Here is a 25,853-nt window from a genome sequence, read left to right as displayed (position 1 = left end):
CATGGGGTCGCGATGGGTCGGACACGACTTCGCACATAACAACAACAACATATATATGGTGCTTTGTAGAATGGAGATAATTTAATAAAAAAATATTTACCTCCAAAAAATAGTTTACCACGCAATGCAACCAGTGTTTTTACTTGCCACTGAGGCCTTTCAAACAAGCAGCTAGGGCACGGATAGTTAAACTGTGGCCCTCCCGATGTCCATGGGAATTGTAGTCCATGGACATCTGGAAGGCCGCAGTTTGACTATCCCTGAGCTAGAGGGTCAGCATCCTGTCAAGCCGGCCTAGTTTTGCAAGGACCGGCAACGTAATGGTGCTTTGCTTTCAGAGATCAAGCTTTTAGTGATTACGGGTCCCGTGCCTGTAACAACACTGAGTGATATGCACTGCTTGTTTCCCTGAATGACCCTTTTTAGGCCTGTCACTCCTCCTCTCTCCTTGCATGAGGGAGCACTGACTTCCTGTCTCTGTTGCTGAGTAATGCACAGGAAGGATTTGTTGTCAGCATTTGGTCTTTCTGCAGTATTGCATAGGTATCTGTTCTTCTGTGCCTTGCAGGTGCCAGTATTCAGACCCATGGATCTCATGGTGGAAGCCAGTCCACGAAGGATATTTGCCAATGCCCACACGTACCACATCAACTCTATCTCCATCAATAGCGATTATGAAACGTACCTGTCTGCAGATGACCTGCGGATTAATTTGTGGCACCTAGAAATTACGGACAGAAGTTTTAGTATCCTTTTCTCCTTCTTCCCCCCCCCCCAAAAAAAACATGTTGAGGTTCAGCATAATTGAATTGTTCCCAGCCATAGTGTTGTCCATCGTTTTTGTTGCTGGTTGACGGTTAAAAAGGTAATTGGAGCATGATTCATAATGCCTAAGGTTATATTTTCTGTTTACTAAGGAACATTTTGGCAAATTGTGTCTTATAGAAAGGCACAAAACTGGCAAAACTGGGGGTGAGTTTTGTTCTTCTTGTTTTGAAATACCGAAGGAAAGAGTCAGGAAGCATAATCTTGTCTATGTGATCTTGTTCTGTATCCAGACCACCTGTGACACTCCTGTCACACAGAGTATGGGTTACATATGGGTCAGGACATCACTTTGGCCATCTTGCTTGTGTCTTTTAAAATATGAAGAGACCCATGACTGTTTCACATCTCAGGTCCCCTCCCTGACTCCCGGTGACTTCAACAGGCAGAGTAGCCCAACCCCCACAGTATTGGCCTCCAAGATTTGCCTGCACAGTATTGGCCTCCAAAATTCCATTTTCATCCTTAGACTGTAAGAGTTACACCCTGTTCAAAAGGGCCCTATGAAACTTGATGAAAACAGAGCCCTTAACCACAAAAATCTTTAGATATTGTAGATATTAAGCCTGCCAACATGGAAGAATTAACCGAGGTGATAACAGCAGCAGAATTCCATCCAAATAGCTGTAACACGTTTGTGTACAGCAGCAGTAAAGGAACAATCCGTCTCTGTGACATGCGGGCGTCGGCACTCTGCGATAGGCATTCAAAGCGTGAGTAGTTGTTAAAATCCTGATTGAACTCATTTTTGTTTGCTAGGGTAGGACACTGGCAATGCAAGAAGAGGATGGAGTGCTTTTTAAGCCCCACCCCCCAAAAAGAGCACTGTAACCTTGCACAAAATAGCTATGCTATGAGGTTGGTATCACTCTTTGTCATGCAGCATGGCAGGATAGCATGTGGTCTGCTCAAGCTTTGCTGATTGTAATACAGTGGAATTGAGTAGTACAGATCTGTAGTGTGATATATTGCCTAGATTGGGATTTGAGTCAATATGCATTAAAGGTCAATCAAGGCCATACTCATGCTTAGCTGAATGGATGCATACAAATCAGCGTTTTGTGACTGAAAAACAAACGTGGATCTTGGATACTGGGTAGAATTCTGCTCCCTGTTTAGATCAAAACTCTCATGACACTTTTTTTTAAGTGTCTTAAATTTCTAGTCCGTATGACAGCAAAGATATTTTTGAAAATGTGTGAAATCTTGTGGGGAGGGGTTTAGGAGGCAAAGTGAGGCTTCTTGGTGGTTGAAGATGCAGAGCTTTGTTGCTATTAATGGCTCTTTACTCTCCCTTCTGAGTAGCAAACGGCAATATTAGACAGTGTAGACATTTGTTTGGTTTGTATGGCCACCAGACAACTGCATTTCTTAGCACAAAAAGTGTGTTGTCTAAAGTCATTTTATTCATCTCAGAATGTACCCAGGCTCACTGAATACAGCTCCTGGAAGCCGTCAATGGGTCCGTGGGGAGGCCAGCCTCCACCCTTAGGAATACTGCCTCAGCCTCTTGGGTTGCTCTGTGTGATGTTTGTTGGGCACAAGATATTATGGGCTTCTCGTTTGTTATTTTGTAGCTTTTAAAAAAATGCATGAGGTTAACTACCCTGAATAAACACAGATGGCCAATTGGCATGATTGTCTCAAACTTGCAGTTTTTGAAGAACCCGAAGACCCCAGCAACCGATCGTTTTTCTCTGAAATAATCTCCTCCATATCAGATGTCAAATTCAGCCATAGTGGCCGATATATGATGACTAGGGACTACCTGTCTGTGAAAATCTGGGATTTAAATATGGAAAACAGACCTGTGGAAACATACCAGGTATATGTTCAGAGTCACTTTTGGAGTTTTGATACGACAATAGGAAAAATAAACATTTTGCAGGACAGCAGCAGCGACAGGGGATTCAAAATGGGTCTTCCAGTTCTCACCTCCACCCTTTGACTACTGCATCATTCTGCCCCACCCCCACCTCAAACCAATGACTTCCAAAAAGCTTCATCATAATAATACTTAGCATTTATGTAGCACTTTCAGTGTCCAAAGCACTTGCAATACATTACCTTGTACTCATTGCAGCAGTGCTGGAAGCTAGGCTTGTGTCATCCACATCATGTACATCGTGTACATCATGTACATGAGAGGTGAGACTTGAGGGAACATCTCTTGTGTAAAGTTTGTGAGACATGTGACATTTGAGCCCGGGTCTGACTACATCAGGGATGGCCAATCTGCGGCTCTCCACGGACTACAATTCCCACAAGCCCCTGCCAGCTGGACATGCCACATCTGGAGGGCCACAGTTTGGCCGTCCTTGGACTAGACCACAGCTCATTTTCAAAACCAACAGTCTGCCTCAGCTTGTGTGGCTGATGCTGCAAATTCCCAACCCAATGTTATACGTCTTGGAACAAAATTGTGTGCAGCCTGGTAGATCTCTTTTATTCAGGGTTCAAGGAATTCTTCTGTTGAAGTAGATCGGCTGCTTTCCATACTCACTGGTGTCCTTGTTCCTCCCTGACTGCTTGCAGGTACACGAATACCTCAGAAGTAAACTTTGTTCACTGTATGAAAATGACTGCATTTTTGACAAATTTGAGTGCTGTTGGAACGGTTCAGACAGGTAAGTCTGACTTTAGAGTCTGGTTGGCAGTTGAAAGGGTCCTTTCTTGATCATGTAACTTAGAAACTCACTGAGGCTGAAAGGCATTCAGTTCTCTGCTTCTCGTTTTAAGCCTAAACTTATGTTTGGGAGAATGTTTCTGAGGGTGGGGAAAAAAGCAGCTTAGACTTTGGATGCAAGAGAAACTCTTGCTGACTTTCACTTTTGCTCAGGCAGTCCATTTTGTTCAGTTTCTTGGATAAGGGGCACAGGAAGAAGAAGATGTATCTGTACACATGGCAGTTTTCAGGGTCTATATATGTTATTATTTCCCGCACAGGTAAATTTGTATAAGAATTCAGTGTTTCATTAAATGCTTGGAACCTGCTGTGAATCTCTACAGAGAGACTTCAGTCAGGAGATTAGGAATTTCCTTGTCTCCGCATCCTGTTACAGCCTAAAGTGATTTCCCAAATACTGCCTACAGGAACAGCCCAATGTGGAGACCTGGGGCTGCAAAGGGGAATCAGAAAAATCATAGCTAAATTTCCACATTCATGTGCTAGAAAATATTTTTTTAAATGTTAGGGGACTCTTTGGAAAACAAAATTTACCACACCGCTGGGGTTAAAATGGTAGACCTGTTTGTAGCCTCCAGTTAATAGCAATAACCTCGATCGAGTGGGATGAAACCCCACAAAAGCAGCTTGATGCATCAAGTGCATTCCGTAATGCTGAACATCTTGTGTTCTCTTTTTTCTCCTCCTCCTTCTTTTAAAGCGTCGTCATGACAGGGTCCTATAACAATTTCTTCAGAATGTTCGATAGGAACACCAAGCGAGATATCACTTTAGAAGCATCACGGGAAAACAACAAGCCCCGCACAGTTTTGAAACCCAGGAAAGTCTGCGCGAGCGGCAAACGGAAGAAGGATGAGATTAGTGTTGACAGTCTAGATTTCAACAAGAAGATTCTACACACAGCCTGGCACCCCAAGGAAAACATCATTGCTGTTGCCACTACAAACAACTTGTATATATTTCAAGACAAAGTGAATTAGGGCTAGCATTCCTAGCAGAGGAGTCCCTGCATAGTTCAGATAGATGAATCTAGCATTTGTAACTGTTAAACAATAGAGGGATGAAAATGGAGAGCGAGAGAGAAACAAGTCCATTGTGGTGAACCTTTTTTTCCAGTGTTTAAAAAAAATGTGCCATATTGACAACACACTTTTATAGATAGAGACGTGGGTGGTCTCTGGCTGCAGGGGAGTTCTCCATGCCTGGTAGCCATTCTGGTGAGGGCAGGGCACTTTTTAAATGACTCCTTCCACCAACTTGCCTAATGGACTAGAGTTCGACTGTCTCAACACTTGGTTCCTCCAGTTTTTATGCCTTCCATTGTGATGACGTCAACCACAGAGGGAGAAAAAAAAAGCCTTCAAGTCATGCTGTGGGATTTAATTGTGTAACCTCATTACTGTATTATTTGTGGGCCCGTTTTATTATTAAACAACAGCTCATTCTTGCTGTGGCTTGTAGCATTCCTCCTCCACCTCCCGGATTCCTCCCTCTTCCTTTTAAACCCCATTCCTAACCCCACCTCAGCCCCCCAGCCCTGGTGGTGGTGTATAGAGAAAAGCAAAGCACATGACATGGGTCAGTGGTAAAGGGGGACGGCATTGCAAAGAGCAAAATGTTTTAATAAACTGTTTGACTGTAATCACTCCTTGCCTTGTCTGGCATTAAAAAATGAGAAATTCTAGGGGAGAAGAAAAATCTACTGAATAAAAGTGACAATGAAAGGTGAATCTGTTTTTTTTTTAATCTACCTCTTTATATAAATTCTCATTTTTTAAAAATTTTAAATGCATGATAATAAAATGTTTTGGCAATGGTTTTAACCAGTATTATTATTTTTCATAAAGGAGAAGTGAAGGTTTTTTTCATTCCTATATGAAAACTCTAAAATGTCACTTTAATATTTATTAAGTGTTGGTTGAAAAGCTCTATATGATGCTTTTGGATTCTGTTATAATATTGAACAGTATTTCACGCCATCTCAAGAATCAACCTTCCTTTCTTCTATTTCCCCCCCTCTCATCTGTTAACATTCAGAATAGGGATGAATTTATAGACTACAAATAAGGTTTTATGGGACTAACCATTTTCCTTTGACCCCTTTGTTCTAATTTCATTTAATGCCTTGTTTAGGATACAGACTCTCACGTGCATTTTGTTCTTTTTAAAATGTCATTGAAATTTCTTGTTGTTAAACAGTATGTCATAAAAATTTAATATAAAATGATTTAAATAGATAAAAATCTACTCTGCGTTTTGAGTGCCCCTATTTTTTTGTAGTTTTGTTCTTACTGGTAATTTTTAATAGAAACGTAGTTTCAAAAGATGCCCTCTGACTTCCTTCAGTATGTATATTATTTTCGTTTTACTTGGGTATTTTTAGTTGACTCTCCTACCTCCCTGACAGCATCATTTTCCCTACTGTGTATCACCTTGGATGTCTTGCCACAAAGACAGATGATGTAACGCAGAAGATTTTCTGCCTCTGACAGATGATGAAAGATTGCAAGGCCAAATGCAGATTGCATTGCCCTGATAATCTTCTAGGAGTGATTTTGGTTATGTTGGTCATGTTGTTCCTGTTGCTGTCAAATCACAGCTGACTTAGGATGGCCCTGTAGGATTTTAAAAGCAAGAGATGTTCATAGGTAATTTGCTATTGCCTGCCTCTGTGTCAAAACCCTAGTATTCTTTTCTAAATTCTTGTCAGGGCTAACCTCGCATAACTTCCAAGATCTGACAAGAGTAAGCTAGTCTTGAGTTATCCAGGTCTGAGTATGAGGTAGCAAAAAGCTGCTCTTGGGGATATACTAATCTCCCTGCTGGTGAAAAATAGATTGGCTGGCAGAGTGGTGGAGTTCTTAGGTTTGATGCTGGCTTTCACACAGTGCTGTAAGAGGAATAACAATAATGTACAAAATTTGGATGTTAGGGAAGAAAATGAAGAGGCTGGATAAGCATCCCAGTTTGTCTTTGAGTTGATATAGCAATAGAAAAATTGCTATTTGGAGGCAGAAAATGGGCACACAGTGACTGAGGTCCTTATAAGTACTTGTTTTAAATAATGTGGCTTCATCATCAGTACTGATCACTAATCAAGTAGGTGCTTGTGACGCACTAATAATGGATTGATGGATTTGTACTTCTCTAGTCATACAATGCTGTGTGCTTGTGAAATCCCTACTGCAATATTGCTGCCTCGAATGGAGATGTCTGTGATATTGTACAAAAAGGGGCAATTGCACATTTACAATATTATACACTGATCAGATCAGATGGGAATGGCTTGGATTATCAGCCCTAGATCCTTGAAACCTGCAAACCAAAATAGCACAATCCCATACATCCGTTATTAGACATGTGTTCTGTTGTGTGATGAGTGCTTTTTCACTTGAATGCACACTGGGGCTCCTTTTCTGTATAATATACATAACAATCATACTACTTAGATTCAAGTGGGTAGCCGTGTTGGTCCGAAGTAGCACAACAAAAATTGAGTCCCATAGCACCTTTAGGACCAACAAAGATTTATTCAAGGTGTGAGCTTTTATGTGTAGGTCTTAAAAGTGCTATGGGACTCAATCTTTGTAGTTAGTCCTTGCGATTTCCCTCCATCTGATTGCATAGGCAGGTATTCCCAGATGTTGGGTTCTAAACCACTATTTTTGGATTTTGCTTTTGGAAGGAGTGCTTCATGTACTCTAATCCAGGTGTAGTCAACCTGTGGTCCTCCAGATGGTCATGGACTACAATTCCCATGAGCCCCTGCCTGCTGGCTGGGGCTCATGGGATTTGTAGTCCATGGAGGACTACGGGTTGACTACCCCTGCTCAATTCCCTTTAAGGTACCATTAAGAAATCCTGACTTGAGTGAATTTTCTGTGGACTTACTGATGACCTTATCACAAGATCATTATTATGCATAATTACTGCCTAAATGCATATGTAGCATCATGCATGTGGTGATAAAACCTCAGGGAATTGAACAGCTGTAGATTAATGGAAAAGCAAGCTTTTGCAGCAGAAACCTATTGCTCCGGCTACCTCCTACAATCAACAGCGGACAAGCGACCACGCAGACGGGGGAACAGACCTCCCACCACACCCCACCCCCGGGAGCTATCGGGCCGCGCGTGCGCAATAGGGCACGGAGGACGCTTGAAGCAGCACGCGCCGTTTGTCGGTAGGCGCATGCGCAGTGCCCGTCGGCCACCTCAGCTCTGTGGGAGACGGCGGGACGTTCGAGAGACATGCGCTTTTGCCGCCACGAAGGCCGCCTCCCCCTCCCTCTTTCCTCGCGGACGTGAGCAGCGTCAGGGAGGAAAAAGCAGCTGAGGCGGTTAAGGGGCGGTGCCTGCGCGCCGACGCGTGGGCGTGCCCGTTGAGGCGCGTGCGTACTGGAGGCCGAGGGGCGGGTCGGCGTGGGGGCGGGGTCGCCGTTTGGGGCTCTTCGCGCACCGAGCTGGGCTCCGTCTTGTTTTTGTTGTTGTTCTCCTCGGTGCTGCTGCCGCCTCAGACCAGAGAACTCCTCGCTCGCGACAAGGCGCTTCCCCCCCGGCCCATCCCGTCGCCATGTCCTCCCCTCAGGACTCGCCTCACCACAACAATAACAACAACCTGCCGCCTGAGGGGACGCCTGCCGACCCGGGCCTTAACAGTGAGTGGGACTTTCTTTGCTTTCGCCCTTCTTCCCCACTTGGTTACGCTAGGAGACTGACGGGGCCGTATTCAGAGTTGGTTTCCCGTCAAGTGGCGGCGGAGGTACCCCTCCCCCTCGATCGCCCCCTTGATGGGGATTGGTTCGGAGCTGGGCCGCGCGAGATGCTATTGGCCAATGGGTGGTCGAGGGCTGACTCGGTTTGCTTTGATGGAGGGGGGTGGATAGAATGTCGGGGGCTGGGGCCGTTTCCGGAGGGGCGATTAAGTCGCTTTTGGGGCCCATTTTCTGTCAACAAAATGGATTTCTGTGCTAGTGATTAAAATGCAGAATAGGGAGAAGGGCAAAATAACGATGGGACCAACTGCTAGGGGAGATAATTTCCCCCCCCCCGCCCGAGGGAGAGACAGATTTGGGATTGGAGTTTGGACCTAGGAGTGCCCTACGCAAAATATGGCCTATTATTTAAATTTTATTTTAAAGTTTAACATTTTATCGTTCCACTTACAGTATTTGGGGCTGTTAGTATAGTTTTTTTAAGTAAAGGTTAATCTTCTTAAAATATGTTTACGAAAACGCTTTTTCCAGTCCGAGAGGAGACCAAGCAGCGTTTAATATTAAAGGTGTTCTCATTCATCGAGTTCTGTCTGTTGCCGTAGATTTTTATCATTTTCCGTTTAAGTATTGCTGTTTCTTCGCAGTTCGATTTTCAAATCTTATACAGAGGAAACGTCTTGTTTCTTCGACTGTTTTCTGGAATCTGTAAATGGGGGATTGCTGTTTTAAATTGTGAGGGGTATTCGTGTTGGTATGTTGTGGGGAGAATAAAAAGGGATCAGTAAAACCTGATGCTACAATAAAAGCTCGTTAAAATGCCATAAGAGTCTGCTTGGCTTAAATGAGAAAACTGGAAGTGTGTATGATAGTGGTGGGACAGTAATTGAGAGTTAGTCTTTCAAAATAAGGCAACTGATTGGATGTTGAGGAATTAAAAGCAGAAATGGAGCAGGGGATGGATATTTTGGGAAGAATAGAATGGGATTTTGGAAAAGCAGGAGTAATTGAATGGTCTGAAGGTTTTTGTATGGAATAGAAGGCACTGCTGGGTGCATAGGGATACATTCCTAAGCATGTGTGAAAATAATGGCTCATTAAAATTGACTTCTGAGTAAACTTGGTTAGGGTTGGGCTCCTAATAGTTAGGGCAGGATTAAAGATCTGATATATAGCAAAAAATATTTTACACAGGGAAGTAAGACTGAATGGAATGAGAGAGGAATGAATAGCTTGTTTTGAGGAGAGGACGTGTTCCATTGCTTGCTGCTTCTAATAGCAAGGGTAGAGCTACAGCTGGGATGCTTGGGAGGAGCTACAGTGTTTGAGAGTTTATCCAGTGGCTGAGCAATATTACTGACGTGTACTGTTTTCTTTTGTATTAGGGTCTGTCAGCTGGTCCAGTACAGCCTTTTGTTCCCTGGATCAGGTTGGAGGGAGATCCAGATAGCTCTAGTTTGGAATTTGTAACTGAAATTATTCAGGCATCTCACACATTTTACTAGCTAATGTGTCCTGTTGTGTTGGAAAGAAATGTAATGCTCATTCTATCCCACCTCATTTAGCCACACCTGAGACAAATATTGTGAAAGCTGTTGCTCTCAAAATATTTACCCATAGAATGGGACCACTAATACTTACAAGATTATTTCATAGAATTGGAAGGTAAAGCATTTGAAGACTGCTGTGTTTTATTCCTTTATAGGCTGAATTAACTACTACATTCTCATAGCTTATAAGGAAAATAATGTTTAACATTTTGAACACTGGTCTATAAGATACAGTGTGTTGCAAAAATGCTTTTGAAATTCACCAGTGTATTATCTTAAATTATGTGCCTACTGTTTGTGTCAGTTGTTTAATTTTATTGTGGCTTACTTTAGGATTTGAATAACATATTTGGTTTCTGCTGTGGAGGTTATGGGATTGTAACTTTTAAAATCTCATTGTGTAAGCTATGATGAGTTATTTTGTCTTTGTTGAAATATTACATTTTACTGCACGAGGTTTGTGTATAGTTCTTAAACGCATGAATAAAGTCCTCATGACTGAGGACTGCAATACTAAATGGTTATATAAATAACTGTAAGTAGTCATGAGATTATAGTAGTTCTTTACACACACAGTACTAGTTTGGGGCGATGTAGATGGCTAGGATTTACATTAGATAGAGGGGAGAAGTAAGTAGCTACCCAGATAGATAGCTTTATGGTTTTTCGTAGTGCTTAATAGGCTTATCTTCAGTTCAAATCTACAGTTCTTCATAAAGTATTACTTGTAAACATTGGAGTATGTTTGAGCCATTGCATAGTAATGTACATGCAGTATTGCATATCTGTTATATCCTTGTAATGCTGAAAAACATAGACATGTTACCTTCCAAAGTTCCTACACAAGTGACAGTATATTTCAGCTAAACACTTTTAATGTAAAGTTGCCCAAGAGCTATGAGTCTACCAAACCAAATGAATTCTTTCTACTAGAGTCCAGTACAAGCATCCCAGAAGTATAAAAATTGAATAGTCTACACTGATAATCTTTAAGGATGAATAATCACAATCCATGTTAAAGGCTGCTTTTCTATGTTAAAAATGACTTATGGAGGAAATCTGATTTTGGAGTCTTAGGCTAAGTATTAAAAATGACATCAAACTCACAAATTGGATTTATTATTCATTATTATGGGGGACAAGAACACCATGATCCTGGTAGTATCATGCTTATATCGCAAATGATCCTTTACTCTTGGTTTAAGCTCTCCTATCTCCTATTCAGTTTTTGAGTTATGAATATTTACTCCATTAGCAGTGTATAATTTAGTTTGCACTGAAAAACATTCCTTTATCATCTATCATTTCTTACTTGTGAAAAATGTTGGATACTTTGCCAAATGTTGGATCTTATATATACTTGCATCGAAGCCAGTCCTGTTCTTTTTCTAAACAAGTGTACTTAAGATTCAGTCTTCATCTTCCAGTAAGTGCTTTTGTTTTATGATTTGTCAGCACGTGTAGACTTCATGCAGAGAGTTTTCAATTGCACTCCTAAACTGTATAAATGTTTTTTTTTCCTAAATAAAATTTGACAAAGTTCTATAAATAGTTCATAACTGAGGTATACAAAGAAAAGGTAAAGGATAGGAAAATAGCTTGAGATTTCCAATAGAAGGTTTTGTATTTAGCTAGCCAGAAAACAGTTTTACCCCAATGCATTTTATGGTACACGAAGAAGAAAGCTAGAAGCACATCACCTCAAAATATACTAGAGACTTATCCTTCAAGATATAGTCCCAACTGTCAGAAGCTATCCTCAATTTTTTTTTAAGTCGTTACTGTACTTCACAAAAGTTCTGACTTTGACTTATTTTCAGGAAAAACAACTCCACAACGGTGGAGAATTCCATTTTGTTTTTATGATACCATTAGTTTGTATGATCTTTATGCACTGATGTTATAGCAAGGGCCATCTGGCTCGAACTTGGGAAATCATGGCAGAACTAAATGGGAAATACTGCCTCTGATGTAAGTGGTGTTGAAGCCACTTAGATTAAAACTTGTACTTTGAATTCTGATGGTAAAGCACTCTTATGTTTTTCCAGCATACTTGAAGGAGCCTTGCCTAAATACTAATTGCTTGTGATAGTTACATGCTTTCTGGTCACACGTGTTATAATCAAGTAAACACATAAAGTTACCTTATGTTGAATCAGATTATTGGCCTATTAGGGTCAGTGTTGTCTACTATGACTGATGGTGGCTCTCCAAGCTCTCAAGTGGAGGTCTTTTACAACGCTTGTGATCTTATATTTTTAACTGGAGATGTCAGATATATCCAATATTTAGTTAGTGGGACAAAAGAGTTCTGTATCCTTAATTTCATGCATGCCTGAACTAATTTCCACTTATATTTGTACATGCTCTGAAAAAGTATTGTGGCAGAAAATAACACCCTTTATCATTTCTGTGCAAGAACCCAGGTCAATAAATTTTTGTCACTTAGAGGAGGGCAGGATGCTGTTTCCGTTGGCTGCAGAGGAAAGGACATGCAGTAAAGGGTTTACATTACAAGTACAACGATATAGGCTAGATATCAGGAAAAACATTTTCACAGAGTAGTTCAGCAGTGGAATAGGCTGCCTAAGGAGGTGGTGAGCTTCCCTTCACTGGCAGTCTTCAAACAATGATTGGATACACACTTTTCTTGGATACTTTAGGATGCTTTGGGCTGAACCTGCATTAAGCAGGGGGTTGGACTCGATGGCCTGTGTAGCCCCTTCCAACTCTATGTTTCACTGGGGAGGGGGGCAGCCAGGGTAGGCTTCCTGAGGCTGCCGCTGGAACACTAGGGACGGGTGGAGAAGCCTTCCCACAGGCTATGCAATGGACTCTGAGGCCTGCACGGAGACAGGGAAGTTGGCCGGGGGGGGGGGCCCTTCAAAGCCTGTCCTTACGGGCGGGCTTTGAAGCCTAGTATATACATATATGTATTGTCATAAGACATGAGGCCTTAGTGTAGTAGAAATCTTCAGGGAATTAAGAAATATGTTAATAAGTATATTTTAAATTGTTTGTCTTTCACTGTGCTGACTGTTAACTGAAAAAAAACCAAGATTTTTATTCAATTTAAAATGCACTTACCAAGAGTCAGCGTTAAGGTAGATAAATAAGCCTTCTATTTAAAAAGTAGGGGTTGACAACTTTGCCTTCATTACACTCTAGAAGTGGAACAAGACACTCGCTGGGACCTCTTTGAACAACCCCCCCCAACTAAGCTTATGGAAGGGAGAAAGGAGCTGATAAAATTGTATCTGCAAAACGGGCTTGGTTGGCAATAATGGGCCATACTTCTAACCAAACACCATCTAAACCTACTCATGGGAGATGCAGAATTAGCTTCTGTAAGCAGGGGATTCCCTAATGCACTACCCTCTCCTCGCAACAGAAGCTGTTGCTGGGTCTTCCATGAAGTGTGCTTTTCCAATAATATTGCTCAGACAACTGAGTTCATTTGCACAACCTGCTATTTCCACATAGCCAACTCACGATAAATGAATTGTGGAAGAAACTGAATAAAATCAGCCTGTCAAGGTTTAATTCATAATGCTGCTCTGTTCTAATAAATTAAGAGCTACTATTCACTGTCTTTGCATGTTTTCCTCCTGCTTATCGAACCTTGGTGTGGTTGCTTATTTCTGTAAGTAAGTGATAAGCTTTATGCTAAGTTTAGTTTCAATTCTTTGACAAATCCTTTGACTGTTCAACAGGCTCATGGGTAGAGCTGCAGATGAATGGAAATGGCAACGACAATGGCAATGCAAAAAACGGGGGGCTAGAACATGTTCCTTCTTCATCTTCCATTCATAATGGAGACATGGAAAAAATACTTCTAGATGCTCAGCATGAATCAGGACAGAGCAGCTCCAGGGGTAGTTCTCACTGTGACAGGTAAGAATTCAAGCTCTGTGTCCTTTAAAAAGGCATTCCTTTTTCTTGCTCAGAGTGCTTTTAATTAAGTTCACAGGTTAAATGAGAAGAAAACATGTTTTGTTGGTTTCTTTAGGGCTTCAGAATACTTGCATTTGCCTGAATTGTTTGTGACATTTAAAAGATAACTTAAACATAGAGTGGAATTTAGCAGTCTGCTTGTGCAAGGAGTTCAGATCTTTCCCTCACCTGTCTTCAGACCCTGTACAACTTGATTTCTGGCATTGTGGGAGTCATATCTGTTGCTTGATTGTATAAAAGAGAGGCCAAAATTACTCCTATCACCACAGCTTTGCTGACAAAACAGTGATGATTATTCCTTTCCTCTCATCAATACAGTCCACCCATCCACATGGCTCTATCCAAATGGTGACTATGACTCCAAGAATCAGCTGGGGGTTGGGGTGTTTCTGCTGTCTCAATGTTTTTCATTAATGTACCTGAATACAGTCACACCAACCTAGATAAGGGCTCTGTAAAGTTACTTAAAAGTCAGATCTTGCTCATTTAATTTTCTTTAAAACTTAATAAACAATGCTTTTTTTGTAAAGTTGTTTATTAGACGATATTAACAGGCAGTAAAACAGCAGTAAACTAGTTTGCCATATGTTGTATCAAAATGTTGCTAGATTGGGCAGAAGACTACTTACACCAGTTCTTTATATTGAGGCAAGTTTTTCCCCTATTGACCTCTCCCCTTTTTGGTGATGTTAAACATGAGGTAACTAGTTAATATGTGGTTTCAGGTATTTACTGGTTACAGTCAGGACTGTTTAATCAAGTATTTATCCAACCTGCTTGGGGGAAAAGCAAAAAGACTATACTTACTACTTAGCATGACCTAGAAAGAAATTCCTTCTTGATTTTGTGTGTGGTGTGGAGCAGAACTCACCTGTAGCATAAGCATTAAGTAAGCTATCTAAGTCTATATCATGCAGTATCTCTTCAAAATGAGTTTGGTGTACTTCTAAATCAAAATTGTGGTATTGTTTTTACTCTACTCTTTTTCTGCTAAGTTCTCTAGAGCAAAACTTTACTTTTTCCAACAGTTTAAAAATAAGCATTTACATTTTTATGATCATTTGGAAATAGTTGTTCTGAAAGAGGTCATAGGTGATAATATATTGTTTAATTGATCTTAATATTATTAAAGATTTTCAATGATGGTTACCTGTGCCACTTGTCCTGATTTCAGTTCTCAGTAGGATTTATTTGAAACTTGACTGAAATATTAGTATTGATGTGTAAACTATTGTGTTAAATAGTTTGTAGTCTGGAATATAAAATAGATCCTTAAGAGGAAATCAGAGAATTCTTTATGTCAACTTTTATCACTTTTGCATCCTGTTTAATGTGGATCTGTTTTATTCTAGCTCCTTATTTATTGAAATAACTCAGAATTGTTTTTTTCTGAATGCTTATTAAGGAGTAATGCCAATAGATTGCCCACTTACTAGGACTGTCTTTAGTTACCTACTTGTTCATTTTATTCTGATAGCAAAACAAAACCACCTCTTGGCCTTTAGCGCTTACAGCCATCATTGTCTGCTTAGCAACCAGCCCACAACATTCCTGGGACCCCCTCATGTGATCTAACCTTTGATTTGGGAACTTAAGACTGCAATTCTAGGCATGCTTTCCTGGGAGTGTTCTCCATTGTGTACAGTGGGACTGATTTGAGTAAACATGTAGGTTTTCCCTATGAACTTAATGTCTGCCTCTCGTGTACATACAGATTTTATGGGAAATGGTTTCATCTTGGTTACTATATTTCCTCTCCTAAAACACACGGAGAATTCCATTCTAAAGCATTTGTTTTTATACCATCTCCTATTCTAATAGTGAAGTTAACCAAATTTTGGATATTTAAATCTGGTTAATGGGCAAAACAACTTTCTCCAAACCTAAAAAAGGAGCCAGTTTTGCAGAAAAAACGGAAAGCAAAAAATTAATTGGGCAGTTTTTAAAACTCAAAAATGATAAAAGGAGCACCTGTAGCTTTAAAAACAAATTCCTTCACTGGCTGTTGCTAGGCAACCAAAGTATTCCGAGCTGGGTTTTTGTCTGTAAAAAAGTCAGGGTGGGGTCACTTTCCAGGCCTGTTTTGACTTTTGAGGGCAGATTCATAGGGACCAGGCCTAACTAGAGTTGCTAGGTCCATGTTGGAAGATTCCTGCAGATTTTGTGGTGAAGTCTGAGGACTGGACGGGAGAGGCCTCAGCATGTTATAATGCCACAGAGTTCACCCTCTTAAATAATTTATTCCAGAGGCTGCGTAGAAGGGATTGTGTCTAAGCTTGGCTCTTGTTGCCCTTTCTTGCATGCCCAGGGACATGTCAGTTGCCACTTTGGCAGTCAGTAGGCAAATTTCCTCCAGGCCAGACTGGCCATGGATTCTGGGGGTTTGGGGGGGGCATCATCTGGGCATGGAATGGAATTGGGGTCACTGTTGGGGGTAGATGTGCAGGGGGTTGGATTAGATGACCCTGGAGGTCCCTTCCAATTCTATGATTCCACAAGTCCTTGAGGGTTCCCTACCATGCAAGTAGTCCCATATCTGGCACAACAAAACTGAGCTACCGTTGTCCTACATACAGGCTGGAAGGGGGGGGGAAGAAAGATTAAGACAGAGGGGCAGATGAAAGTAGGTTGGCTATTGGAAGGGAGGGGATAGGGTTATGAAATCCAGGTCAGGAAATACCTGGAGATTTGGGGAGTGGATCCCAGAGAGGGTGGGGATTCAAAAGGGAAGGGACCTCAGAGGTGTATAAATCCATAGATTTCCATCTCCATAAAATTGTGTTTCATGTATGTGTATGTATGAGAAGGAATAGAAAAAGTATCTAGAACTCCCTGATGAAGCTGAACATGAAATGTATGGGAATTATTCAACCATTAAAGATTCTTTTAAGGCAGAGGAACAATTAAGGGTAGGCTTGCTGTTTTTTGGGAAGGAAAAGGGGAGAGGTTATGGGGCTTTCAGAGAATGGAAAGAGGAACTAGTGGCGAAGGGAAATGAGATGCCCCTCACAAATCCTTGTAGTTTCCCACTTGTTTTTATGTAGGTCATATAAAGTGTAATATGTTCATAGAAATCTACTGGTGATAATGTTTTATCTAATCAAGTTCCTTGGCAATAATTATCTCAATTACTTTTCTTCTAGTCCTTCTCCTCAAGAAGATGGACAGATAATGTTCGATGTGGAAATGCATACAAGTAAAGACAATAGTTCTCAGGTAATTTATTTATATTAGTTTAAAACTGTTTCAGGTAAAGATGCTTGTTCTACATATGGGAGTGATTGAATGCGAAAAAAAAGAACTATAGCTTCTGGGGCAAGCAGAAGTAAGCAGTAAGTTTTTATTTTAGAGAGTTATCATAGCACAATTAAAACAGTCTTCTAACCTTGTTTATTTTGATCTAGAAAATGAAATGTTCTACATTTCCGAGCTTCTGGATGAATGAAGACCTGTTTTAGTTGTGCACATCATTTTTATGTGCTTCTTTTATAAAGATCCTTATGCTCACATCTGATGTTTCTGTCATTTCTTGCTCATATCAAAGTTCAGACTCCATATCAACATATCTTTGTACAGGTTCCTGAGCAGAAGTCAACTCAACCGCGTCTGGGTCATTCCTGGTCCCTGCATCATTTCCATTTGTGAAGGGAACAGAGGACCAGACACATGTCCCCTCATTTGGTCCACACCTTTTCGCAGCACAAGACCATATGCTATCTCTGTCCAATACCGCATCACAGTAGCAGGAATCCATGCTGAATCAGAACTATATTTTCTGACATACACAGGATCACCTGGGCTTTGAACCCCACCCCCATCATTTGGTTGATCCTCAGATAAGGGTGCATATGAGGAGTTGTTGTGCTACATAGAGTTATATGCCTCATCAGAAGGAAACTAGCCAGGCAGTTATCCCAGTCACCCTCAACAGTTCATTTTAATGCACCCTTTGTTTTCTTAATATTCTCTTGGCCCTCTCATTAGTTACTGGATGGAAAGAAGCTGAAGTAATGTGATGAACTAAACATTTAGCAAGGATTGTGTGAAATTCCTTTGCTATAAACTGGGTGCCATTATCAGTCAACAGTATCTGTCAGTCTATGCATTGCAAATACTTGACACAGTGCTTTAATAACAACATGGGAGGCCTTTGATGAAACATAATTTCCAACAATTTGGAATACAAAACAGAAAACTCTGGCCCTGCACTGGACCATTGAAATCAATATGAAGCCATGACCACAGAGTTTCTGTTGACTCCCACAGATGCCCTGAGGCATCTCACTATCCATCTATGACCACCACACATATTTCTCTTCAGGCTTCCCTGCTAGCCAACCCTTCCACACCTAGTTGAGAATACGAGCAAGGCCTGGGTCCATAGATGACATAGTTACAATATAAGTCACATGAAGGGGTGATTTAGGTAAGGACTTTAACAGGGTCAGAGGAGAAGGAAGAAAATAGAATGTGGGAGTTGGTTATAGTAAGTGAGGGAGGCAATGTGAGAGTGTAGGATAATAGAAATAGGATGAGCAGAGAAGGAATAAGGAAGGGAAGGCATTAAGGAGGAGTTGGAGGAAGGTTATAGGAAACGAACCATAACAACAGGGTAGGGAAATAAGTCTGAAGAGGATGGCAGTAACAGTGGAATTAACTCATAGTGTATTATGGGAACTAGGCAACAGAAATGGGGGTATATTACGGATGTGTCCAAGGGGGGCAGGGATCCCAGTAATCAGAAGTCTCAGCCTTCATACCGCAGGGGAGGGGACTAAGGTTATCAACCCAACTTCGATATCAGTGACGTATAACTTTTGGTTGATTAACAACAAGTACAAGTGCATGTTACAGAGCAGTGGGTAGACCTAGCATGTGTGATGGAAATCTGGGCAAGGGAGGGTGCCTTAAAAGAACTACCCCCCCCCCCTGGTCTCAGGTGGGACTCAGCCGAGGACTCGACCATCTGGCTGGTATACCATCCACTCATTGTGCCACTGAATGCCCTGCCAGCCCTGTTAGAAGTGGTGGTAGCCTGGGTATTACAGTACCCTGAACTGCTAGTTCTGGAATCGTAGGCTGCTACCAAACTCTGGAAATGGACCTCACCTAGTACAAGCCGCGGCAACACTAGGCTCTCACAATTTGTTGCTGGTCCCATCCCTCAGGCAAGCCACACCCTGAATCTTTTAATCTTTAACAATCAAACTGTCTCCACATCAACAAACTTAGCTGTAGGAGAGGCTGGGCTAAATTGAAGGTATCTGCTGCTCCACAGACACTAACACAATACTTTTCCTTCCTGGCTCTGTGACGCTATTAGCTGCGGAAGAAAATTCCAGTTTAACTGCATAATTTTGTGACTTGCTGAGACTTGCAGGAGTAAATTTTTCCATGTGTCCCTGGGCTGCCATGCCTTCATGTTGCTAACTGACCTGAAGGTGTTCTGAAAGCAAGTTGCACAAGAAAGGGGGGGGGATTCTGCATGCCACAGGCTATCCTATCCTCATTACCAGTGTTAAGTTCTTGGAAGGAGACTGCCAAGGAGATAAAAATAACACTTATTTCAGCAGCAAAAGTAACAATAGCCTTAAAACAGCTGCAGCTGCTGGCAGGAGTAGATTGAAAACAAGATGTGGAATGTAATCAAAACTGAGTCTGAGCTCCCAACACCCTCATGTATGGCAAGCTAAAGAGGCCAATGCGCTTCAGGAAGTGAGGAGTGTTTTTAGGTTTTTAATAGGGTAATACAAGGCCATTTTGTTTGCTGGGGCTAAGGGGTTGTAGAGTACAGGCATTAGGAGATCCATGGAGTTTTATTACATTCTGTATGTTTTAAGATTTGGAATTGTAAATCGCCTTAAGGCACAAAGGTATCAAGGTATTTTAATAAGCCTTGATTGTGGTGCCAGGGGATAAATGTTTAAAGCAAATTTTGATCACACTCGAATGGCAGATTTTCCTATTTGGGTGTAAATGCTGTAACTGATTGCAGTTTAATGTGTAAGGGTTTCTAGCATTCACGTAAGAGATGTACAGTGCTATCCTTAGCAGAAATACACTTCTGAAAGTCAGTAGATGTAGAATAATAGGTCTTTTCTTAAGAATGCACTGCAAGGGAGCATTCTTTAAACAGTTCTATTCAGATGGAAGTCCCATTGTATTCAGTTGAGCTTGCCCCAGGAGTTGAGAACTATTACTGAAGGCTTTCTGAAAAAGTTTCAAAACCTGCCTTTCCTTACAGGCCTTTGATTTAGACCAATAAGAAATGGTGCGGCAGGTGGAGTGTTTCTTTTGGAAAACTTGGAATTTTACTGTATTTTAATGGCATTTCTATTGTATTTCACTGGCTTATTGAATATTATTGTGTTATGAACTATCTTGAGGAATTTATAGTTGAAGCAATCTGAATGAATATTACAATATAATATAGTATTTACACTTGTTTATATGCACATTAAATGCACATTTAGTCTGTTTCAAATTATGTTCAAATAATGCTTCTCTTAATCCTTGACATTTAGATGCTGGTTGACCTCAGTAAGCCTTGTGAATGCCCTTCCATCCTTTCCAAATAGAGCATAAAAATCATTGATACTTGTGAAGTATATTCATTTTAATGCCCTTTCTGGTCCTTGCCATTTACACAATAATAGGAGAGTGTCAGAACTGCTAGCACACTTTGCATATCTGTCTGCCTGCCAACAAAGCCACATGGAAGAATACAGCAAATGTTATAAATTGTGTCCCGTGTATATTTTCAGTCTGAAGAGGAAGCAGTAGAAGGAGAAAAGGAAGTGGAAGTTTTGAAGAAAAGTGCTGACTGGGTATCGGATTGGTCAAGTCGACCCGAAAACATTCCCCCCAAGTGAGCTGAAACCTAACAGTCCTTCTTTTATAAGGGATCATATCAGAACATCAAGCATAGTTCTCTGAAAAGGTTGTTGAAGAAAGTGCTTTTAAGACATGAATTTTCTTATTAAGGAAAGCATCCTAAATAAGATTGGTCTGTCATAATTGTTGGTGTTTTCTAGAAGCTGATTTCAACCTTGCTTTCCTGTCCCTCAGCTCTTGTGTGTGTGCGTACCCACTGGTTTCTTTCTTTCTTTCTTTCTTTCTTTCTTTCTTTCTTTCTTTCTTTCTTTCTTTCTTTCTTTCTTTCTTTCTCTCTCTCTTTTTTTTTTTAGATTTAAGCTCTGCTTTACCTCAGTAGGGGTTTATAACTGCTTTCACAAGCCCATGTAACTTGGCCCATGGGTCTCATAATCTGAGTTATATTGTGAAGCACCTCCTCATAGGATTGCAGCAGAACACATCCTTCTTCTCTAAGCTGCTGGCATGAAAGCTACTGCTGTGACTGGAGCACTCCAGTGTAGCGAGGCAATTTCCCCTCAGCCCACTACAGAACCCCTAGTAAGTGTAGCTTCACCCAGGGATGGGATCCGAGGAGCGCCTTGCTTGAACGTCTCTTTATTTTGAAAAATGTTCTCAGGCCTGTCTGTTTTATCAACTGCAATTCCCTTGATATTTGAATGGTCTTTCAGTAAAATGCTTTGCTTCTTCCTAATTGCTGGATGTTAGGGTGATTTTAATTACATTAATTGAATCCCTTTTGAATTGCTGTCTGTTTTGTTTCTTTTAGGGAGTTTCACTTCAGACATCCTAAACAAGCAGTATCATTAAGTATGAGGAAGAGTGGAGCCATGAAGAAAGGTGGCATTTTCTCAGCTGAGTTTCTAAAGGTTTTCATTCCATCTCTGTTCATATCTCATGTTTTGGCTTTGGGACTAGGGTAAGTTCTAGTACCAATATCAGTGGTTGTGTAAGTGGCTCTTAGTGAATTAGGGAGTTCAAATCTCTTTTAATGGTTCCGTGCAGAATCCAATCTGCTGCATAGGAGGTTTGGTGGAATAATGTCATTTCACAGTCTGCAAGTTCACAAGTGATCACATGGAATAATGATACCACCCTGAATGCCTGAAGGAAGGTTGAGATAAAATTAATAAAGTATTATGAAATCAAACCCAGAATAAAGGGGGAGGAACTATTGCAGATATGTTTTCAGAATATGCTGTTGTACATCAGTATTATCCATCCCTTAATTAAAATAGTGTGTTTCTGTTCTGTAACAATAATCAAAGAGCATTTTGAACTCCTGTAATCTGCTGTTTTCCTTCAGTGTAGTCTTGAGTAGCTAATATTATGTTAACAGCAGTGTACGGAAATGAACTGTTCAAAGAATGTCAATTTAGTGTGTAATTGCTGAATTTACCTTACCAGAGAATTTAAATGGCCTTGGTGCAACTATTTGGGTGGGATAAGAAAGCAAAGCAAAGCATTAGTGAAGAAAATAACCTTTTTTATCAGCAGATGAGTAAAATTTGTAAAATAATCTCATATTCTAATAGGCAGTTTGTGCACAATAGGCAGCTTGTGCACAAAATCCAGTGACCAGTTGGCTATCACAGCAAGTTCAAATATAATTCGCCTCCTTCGAGTTGTTTTGAAAATCGATGGTACAGTTGTACATTTTGTACATTTTCAGTCTGATTCCATTAAATATGTATAGTGAATAGTGCTAGTAAGGCCTTTGCGGACTCAGTTTTCAGAAACCACAGACTGCAGAAGTTAATGAGACTTGGTTCAAAATGTCATGCTGTAGTTCTCTGCTATGCAAGTGAGCTGTGGCTAGTTTGCATAATCTCCTGCACTATCGCTCATAACAGTTGTAATTAGCTGTGCAGCACATCACATTTGCAAACTATGGTTTGCATTAGCCCAGTGTACCAGGACTTAAAATTAGAAACTGTTAGAAATGCTGGTTTGCGGGGCAAGCACAAACCGCAGTTTGGTGGACTTAATGTAATGGTGAATTGTAGCTTGTTGCAAATGACTATATTGCAGTATGTGAGGATAGAATACTACATTTACTAATGAATATAATTGTTGATTGAAAGAGTACAGACAAAAAGTTCTGGTAAACAAGGGAGCATTTCTGAGTTAAGAATGTTTTGTTTTCCTTTTCAGCATCTACATTGGGAAACGACTGACTGCCCCTTCAGCTAGCACATATTGAAAGAAGCAGTACACAAGCCCTGGAAATCCTTGTGATGTGTGAAGGTGTTGATGTCACACTAGTACATTTGAACTTGACAATTTTGAGCATGACCCTTCCCAGCCCCCACCTTGTCTTTACATATCCAAGTTCCAGTAACTCTTGGAATTCAGTATTGTATTGGAACTCTGTGGGGGTATTTCACGAGTTTCCCCTCTTCCTCTTCCCAGCCTGTCCCCATCCCCTGCAAGACACATCAGAGTTGCCTAACAGAGTTTACAATTGCCTATACGTTGCAAGGGCTTCTTTCAGTGCAAAATGCCACCAGCAAATTATAATTTTATCAGTGAACCTGTTTCCTCCTTTCTACTGCAGCAAGAACTAATCTGCACAGTATATGATATGTGGACTGTTTATAACAATCTCCAGTCTCTTTCAAAGAAACAATTAACAGAAGTTGGTTGTAAAACAGAGGCATTGTTGTTTTTCTTCTAATGTAGCTTGTTCTACAACTTTCAGCTAAATGTTTTCAGTCTTCAGGAGGCAAAATAAAAACCTGCATAAAAATCAAAGCAGGGTAAACATGGATTCATCAGCAACTTTTAATACTGAATAATTGTCACTATCTTGTCTTTTCTATGAAGTAGTGAGTTTATTTCTGATTTAAAAAAAAACCCTTTCCAGCATTTAGACATTCTTTTTAAAAAGGATTGCATTCTTTGCATGTGAAGAAGCTTTTTAGTATTCCTTAGGTTATTATTTAATGAATGTTTTCCTTTTAAAAGTAGTCTGACTTGAAGTATTTCAGCTCCATGTAAAAGGAGATTCTGCTTACTATGGAACCACTTACAATTTATGAAAAGGTGGTTCTTTCAGTAGCTACTGGGGGCATCATTCCTGGAAATAGTCTTATAGTTGTGTAAAACAATTGTACAAAGCTCTGAAATGTCTTCTGTCGTTGAGATTCATTATTACCATTTTTCATGGTTTCCTGTTGAATCTCCCTTGGAGATAACCCGAAATCTTAAGGATCTTATGTGACATCTTGTATAGCTAGATAGAAATTTCACCAATGGGAACATTCAGCCTTGACCCACCCTTCAGAGACTTATCTCCCCAAAATGTGACACTTGAGTTCCAAATTGTTTAAAGCAACTGGACAAAGGTCCCTAAGTAGATTTGTACTGGATTTTGAAGCATGTAGCGTGACCTTGAAGGATTAGAATTCTGTTTTATATATAAATAATACTTTAATACTACATATTTAGACAGCCATTATTAATATTAAAATTAGCAAAATGCCATTGAACTAGAATGCATCAGACTTTCAGCAAAAAGTTGGCAGTACTTCGGAAACAGAACTAGTTTTCTTGTTTCCATCAGATTTCTGAAAGCTGAAGGGTCTTAGCAACTAAGTATATTGGCTAATGCCTTGTTGAAATAGGTAAAGTTGAAGCAGGAGTGAAACAGGGAATTAATTTCTAAAGTGTATGTGTGTGTGTAATCTAATGGCAACACTTAAAAGACTTCTTTTAGCTGAGTCTGGCAACATCTTGGGCTTCCCCCTTTTTGGCTTAATAGCACTTGTATTGCTTGCGGCTATGTATTTATTTCTAGTGTGGCTATTGGAATGATTTTGAGGTGATTAAAAACAGTACGGATATTTATAAAAGAAAATCAAACTATAGCAAACTCAGGTGAAGCTAAGAGTCTTGATTTCTTACTCAACATTGATTATTGTACTTTTGCAAAAACAAAAATGGAATGTGGAAATGTATCTGAAATTGGGAACATGATTGTCAAAAAAAAAATAAAGCTTCAAGCCTTTCCAAATAACATGATTGAGCTGCAGAATGCTGTGATACACTAATTTATTTACTTGCTTATGACTACCCATCTTCACTAATATTTTAGATAGTTGTGAGTTTATAATTGCCAGTGGGCGAAAACCATTGGCCTTTGAATACCTGATCACTGTTGAGCTTGTTGCCATGAAATGATACAAAGCAGTATTCCTTGAGAGCTTAGAATGAAAGACCATGACTTTCTGTAATACTACGAAATGGACCAGATTGTTATATAAATTTGACCAGGGGCATCTATGAAGCTGTGTTAAGATAAATCTTGTTTAAATAGCTTCATACCTGTTTACAGTTTGGGGTGGGATTGTAGGCCTTGTTTCCTTACATTGAGTGGGGGGGAAACTGGTTTGAAATATTTTTACATAGGATCAAGCAATGCAAAAACTCGCACATTAAAGAAAACAGCAGATTGAACTACAGGAAAAAGTACCCTTATTTACTGCTAAGAAAAGAAAAACAAAAGACTTTGGAAATCACTTGTTTTCAAGACAATTGCTGAAATTATTGGACTTTACTGAGCCAAAGTGAGATGCATTCTTCATATGTAGTTAGCACTTTGTAACATTATATACAGTTTACATGTATAAGTTGTAGCTATAAACATTTTGTGCCATTAAAGCTGTCACGAAAACCGGTTGTGTTGTTTGCTTCTTGCCACTTGCTTTACAAAGGACATACAGAAAGGCCTCTTCATGTTTTCATTTTTGGATGTGCCTAAAGATGTAAAATGTTTATTTGACAAATATGGGATTTGGGTATGGATGTGTGATATGCCTCAGAGAACAATCTCATTGTTGAGTGTATCCTTAATGCAAAACCTGGGTTTGCTGCTGCATAACATATAAAGCCCTGGTGTTCTGGGTTAAAGGAATCCGAAATCACCACTTGACCTGGATCCAGGTTGAATTAAGGTAAGCATTAAATATTTCGTATGCATGGGCTGAGTTTCACTTCTTGAAATTATATTCTTAAAAATTCAATCTCAAATTATTTTGAGAAGACTGCATCTAGAGTGCAAACCTTCATAGGCACTGAAATGTGGCCTGCTTTATCAGTTTGAATTTCATGCAAGATGAAAGATTTCTGCATGCAAAGAAAAGAACACTGGTGTGTCATTCTCCGGAGTTACATGATGAGGCTAGCTGCGGGAATTATATGAATCTGCTATGTACAGAGTTAGGTAAATGTTAAGTGAGCTTGGTGTTGTCTG

The 25,853-nt window shown here is 40.3% G+C and overlaps 2 protein-coding genes across 4 annotated transcripts in view; both read left to right on the top strand.

The window, feature by feature from the left end:
• The window catches only part of PPP2R2A (protein phosphatase 2 regulatory subunit Balpha), a 56,453-nt gene extending 51,212 nt beyond the window's left edge, over window positions 1-5,241 (top strand). For all 3 annotated transcript variants that reach the window (XM_077306363.1, XM_077306362.1, XM_077306361.1), the window contains exons 6-10: window positions 569-746; window positions 1,374-1,538; window positions 2,481-2,650; window positions 3,361-3,452; window positions 4,212-5,241. In XM_077306363.1, the coding sequence (XP_077162478.1) occupies window positions 569-746; window positions 1,374-1,538; window positions 2,481-2,650; window positions 3,361-3,452; window positions 4,212-4,491 (885 nt within the window). In that variant the 3' untranslated portion in view covers window positions 4,492-5,241. The remainder of the gene's footprint in view (window positions 1-568; window positions 747-1,373; window positions 1,539-2,480; window positions 2,651-3,360; window positions 3,453-4,211) is intronic.
• Window positions 5,242-7,915: 2,674 nt separating this feature from the next.
• On the top strand, window positions 7,916-25,274 carry BNIP3L (BCL2 interacting protein 3 like). Its single transcript, XM_077306364.1, has 6 exons — window positions 7,916-8,168; window positions 13,486-13,666; window positions 16,870-16,942; window positions 20,491-20,594; window positions 21,369-21,518; window positions 22,754-25,274. The coding sequence occupies exons 1-6, from the start codon at window positions 8,084-8,086 to the stop codon at window positions 22,800-22,802; spliced, it is 642 nt and encodes a 213-aa protein (XP_077162479.1). The 5' UTR covers window positions 7,916-8,083; the 3' UTR covers window positions 22,803-25,274.
• The last annotated feature ends 579 nt before the right edge of the window (window positions 25,275-25,853 follow it).

This window comes from Paroedura picta, chromosome 12, assembly GCF_049243985.1.
Source record: "Paroedura picta isolate Pp20150507F chromosome 12, Ppicta_v3.0, whole genome shotgun sequence".
NCBI lineage: Eukaryota > Metazoa > Chordata > Lepidosauria > Squamata > Gekkonidae > Paroedura > Paroedura picta.
Note: the sequence above shows the minus strand (reverse complement) of the source record. Positions and strands in the feature narration are given on the sequence as shown.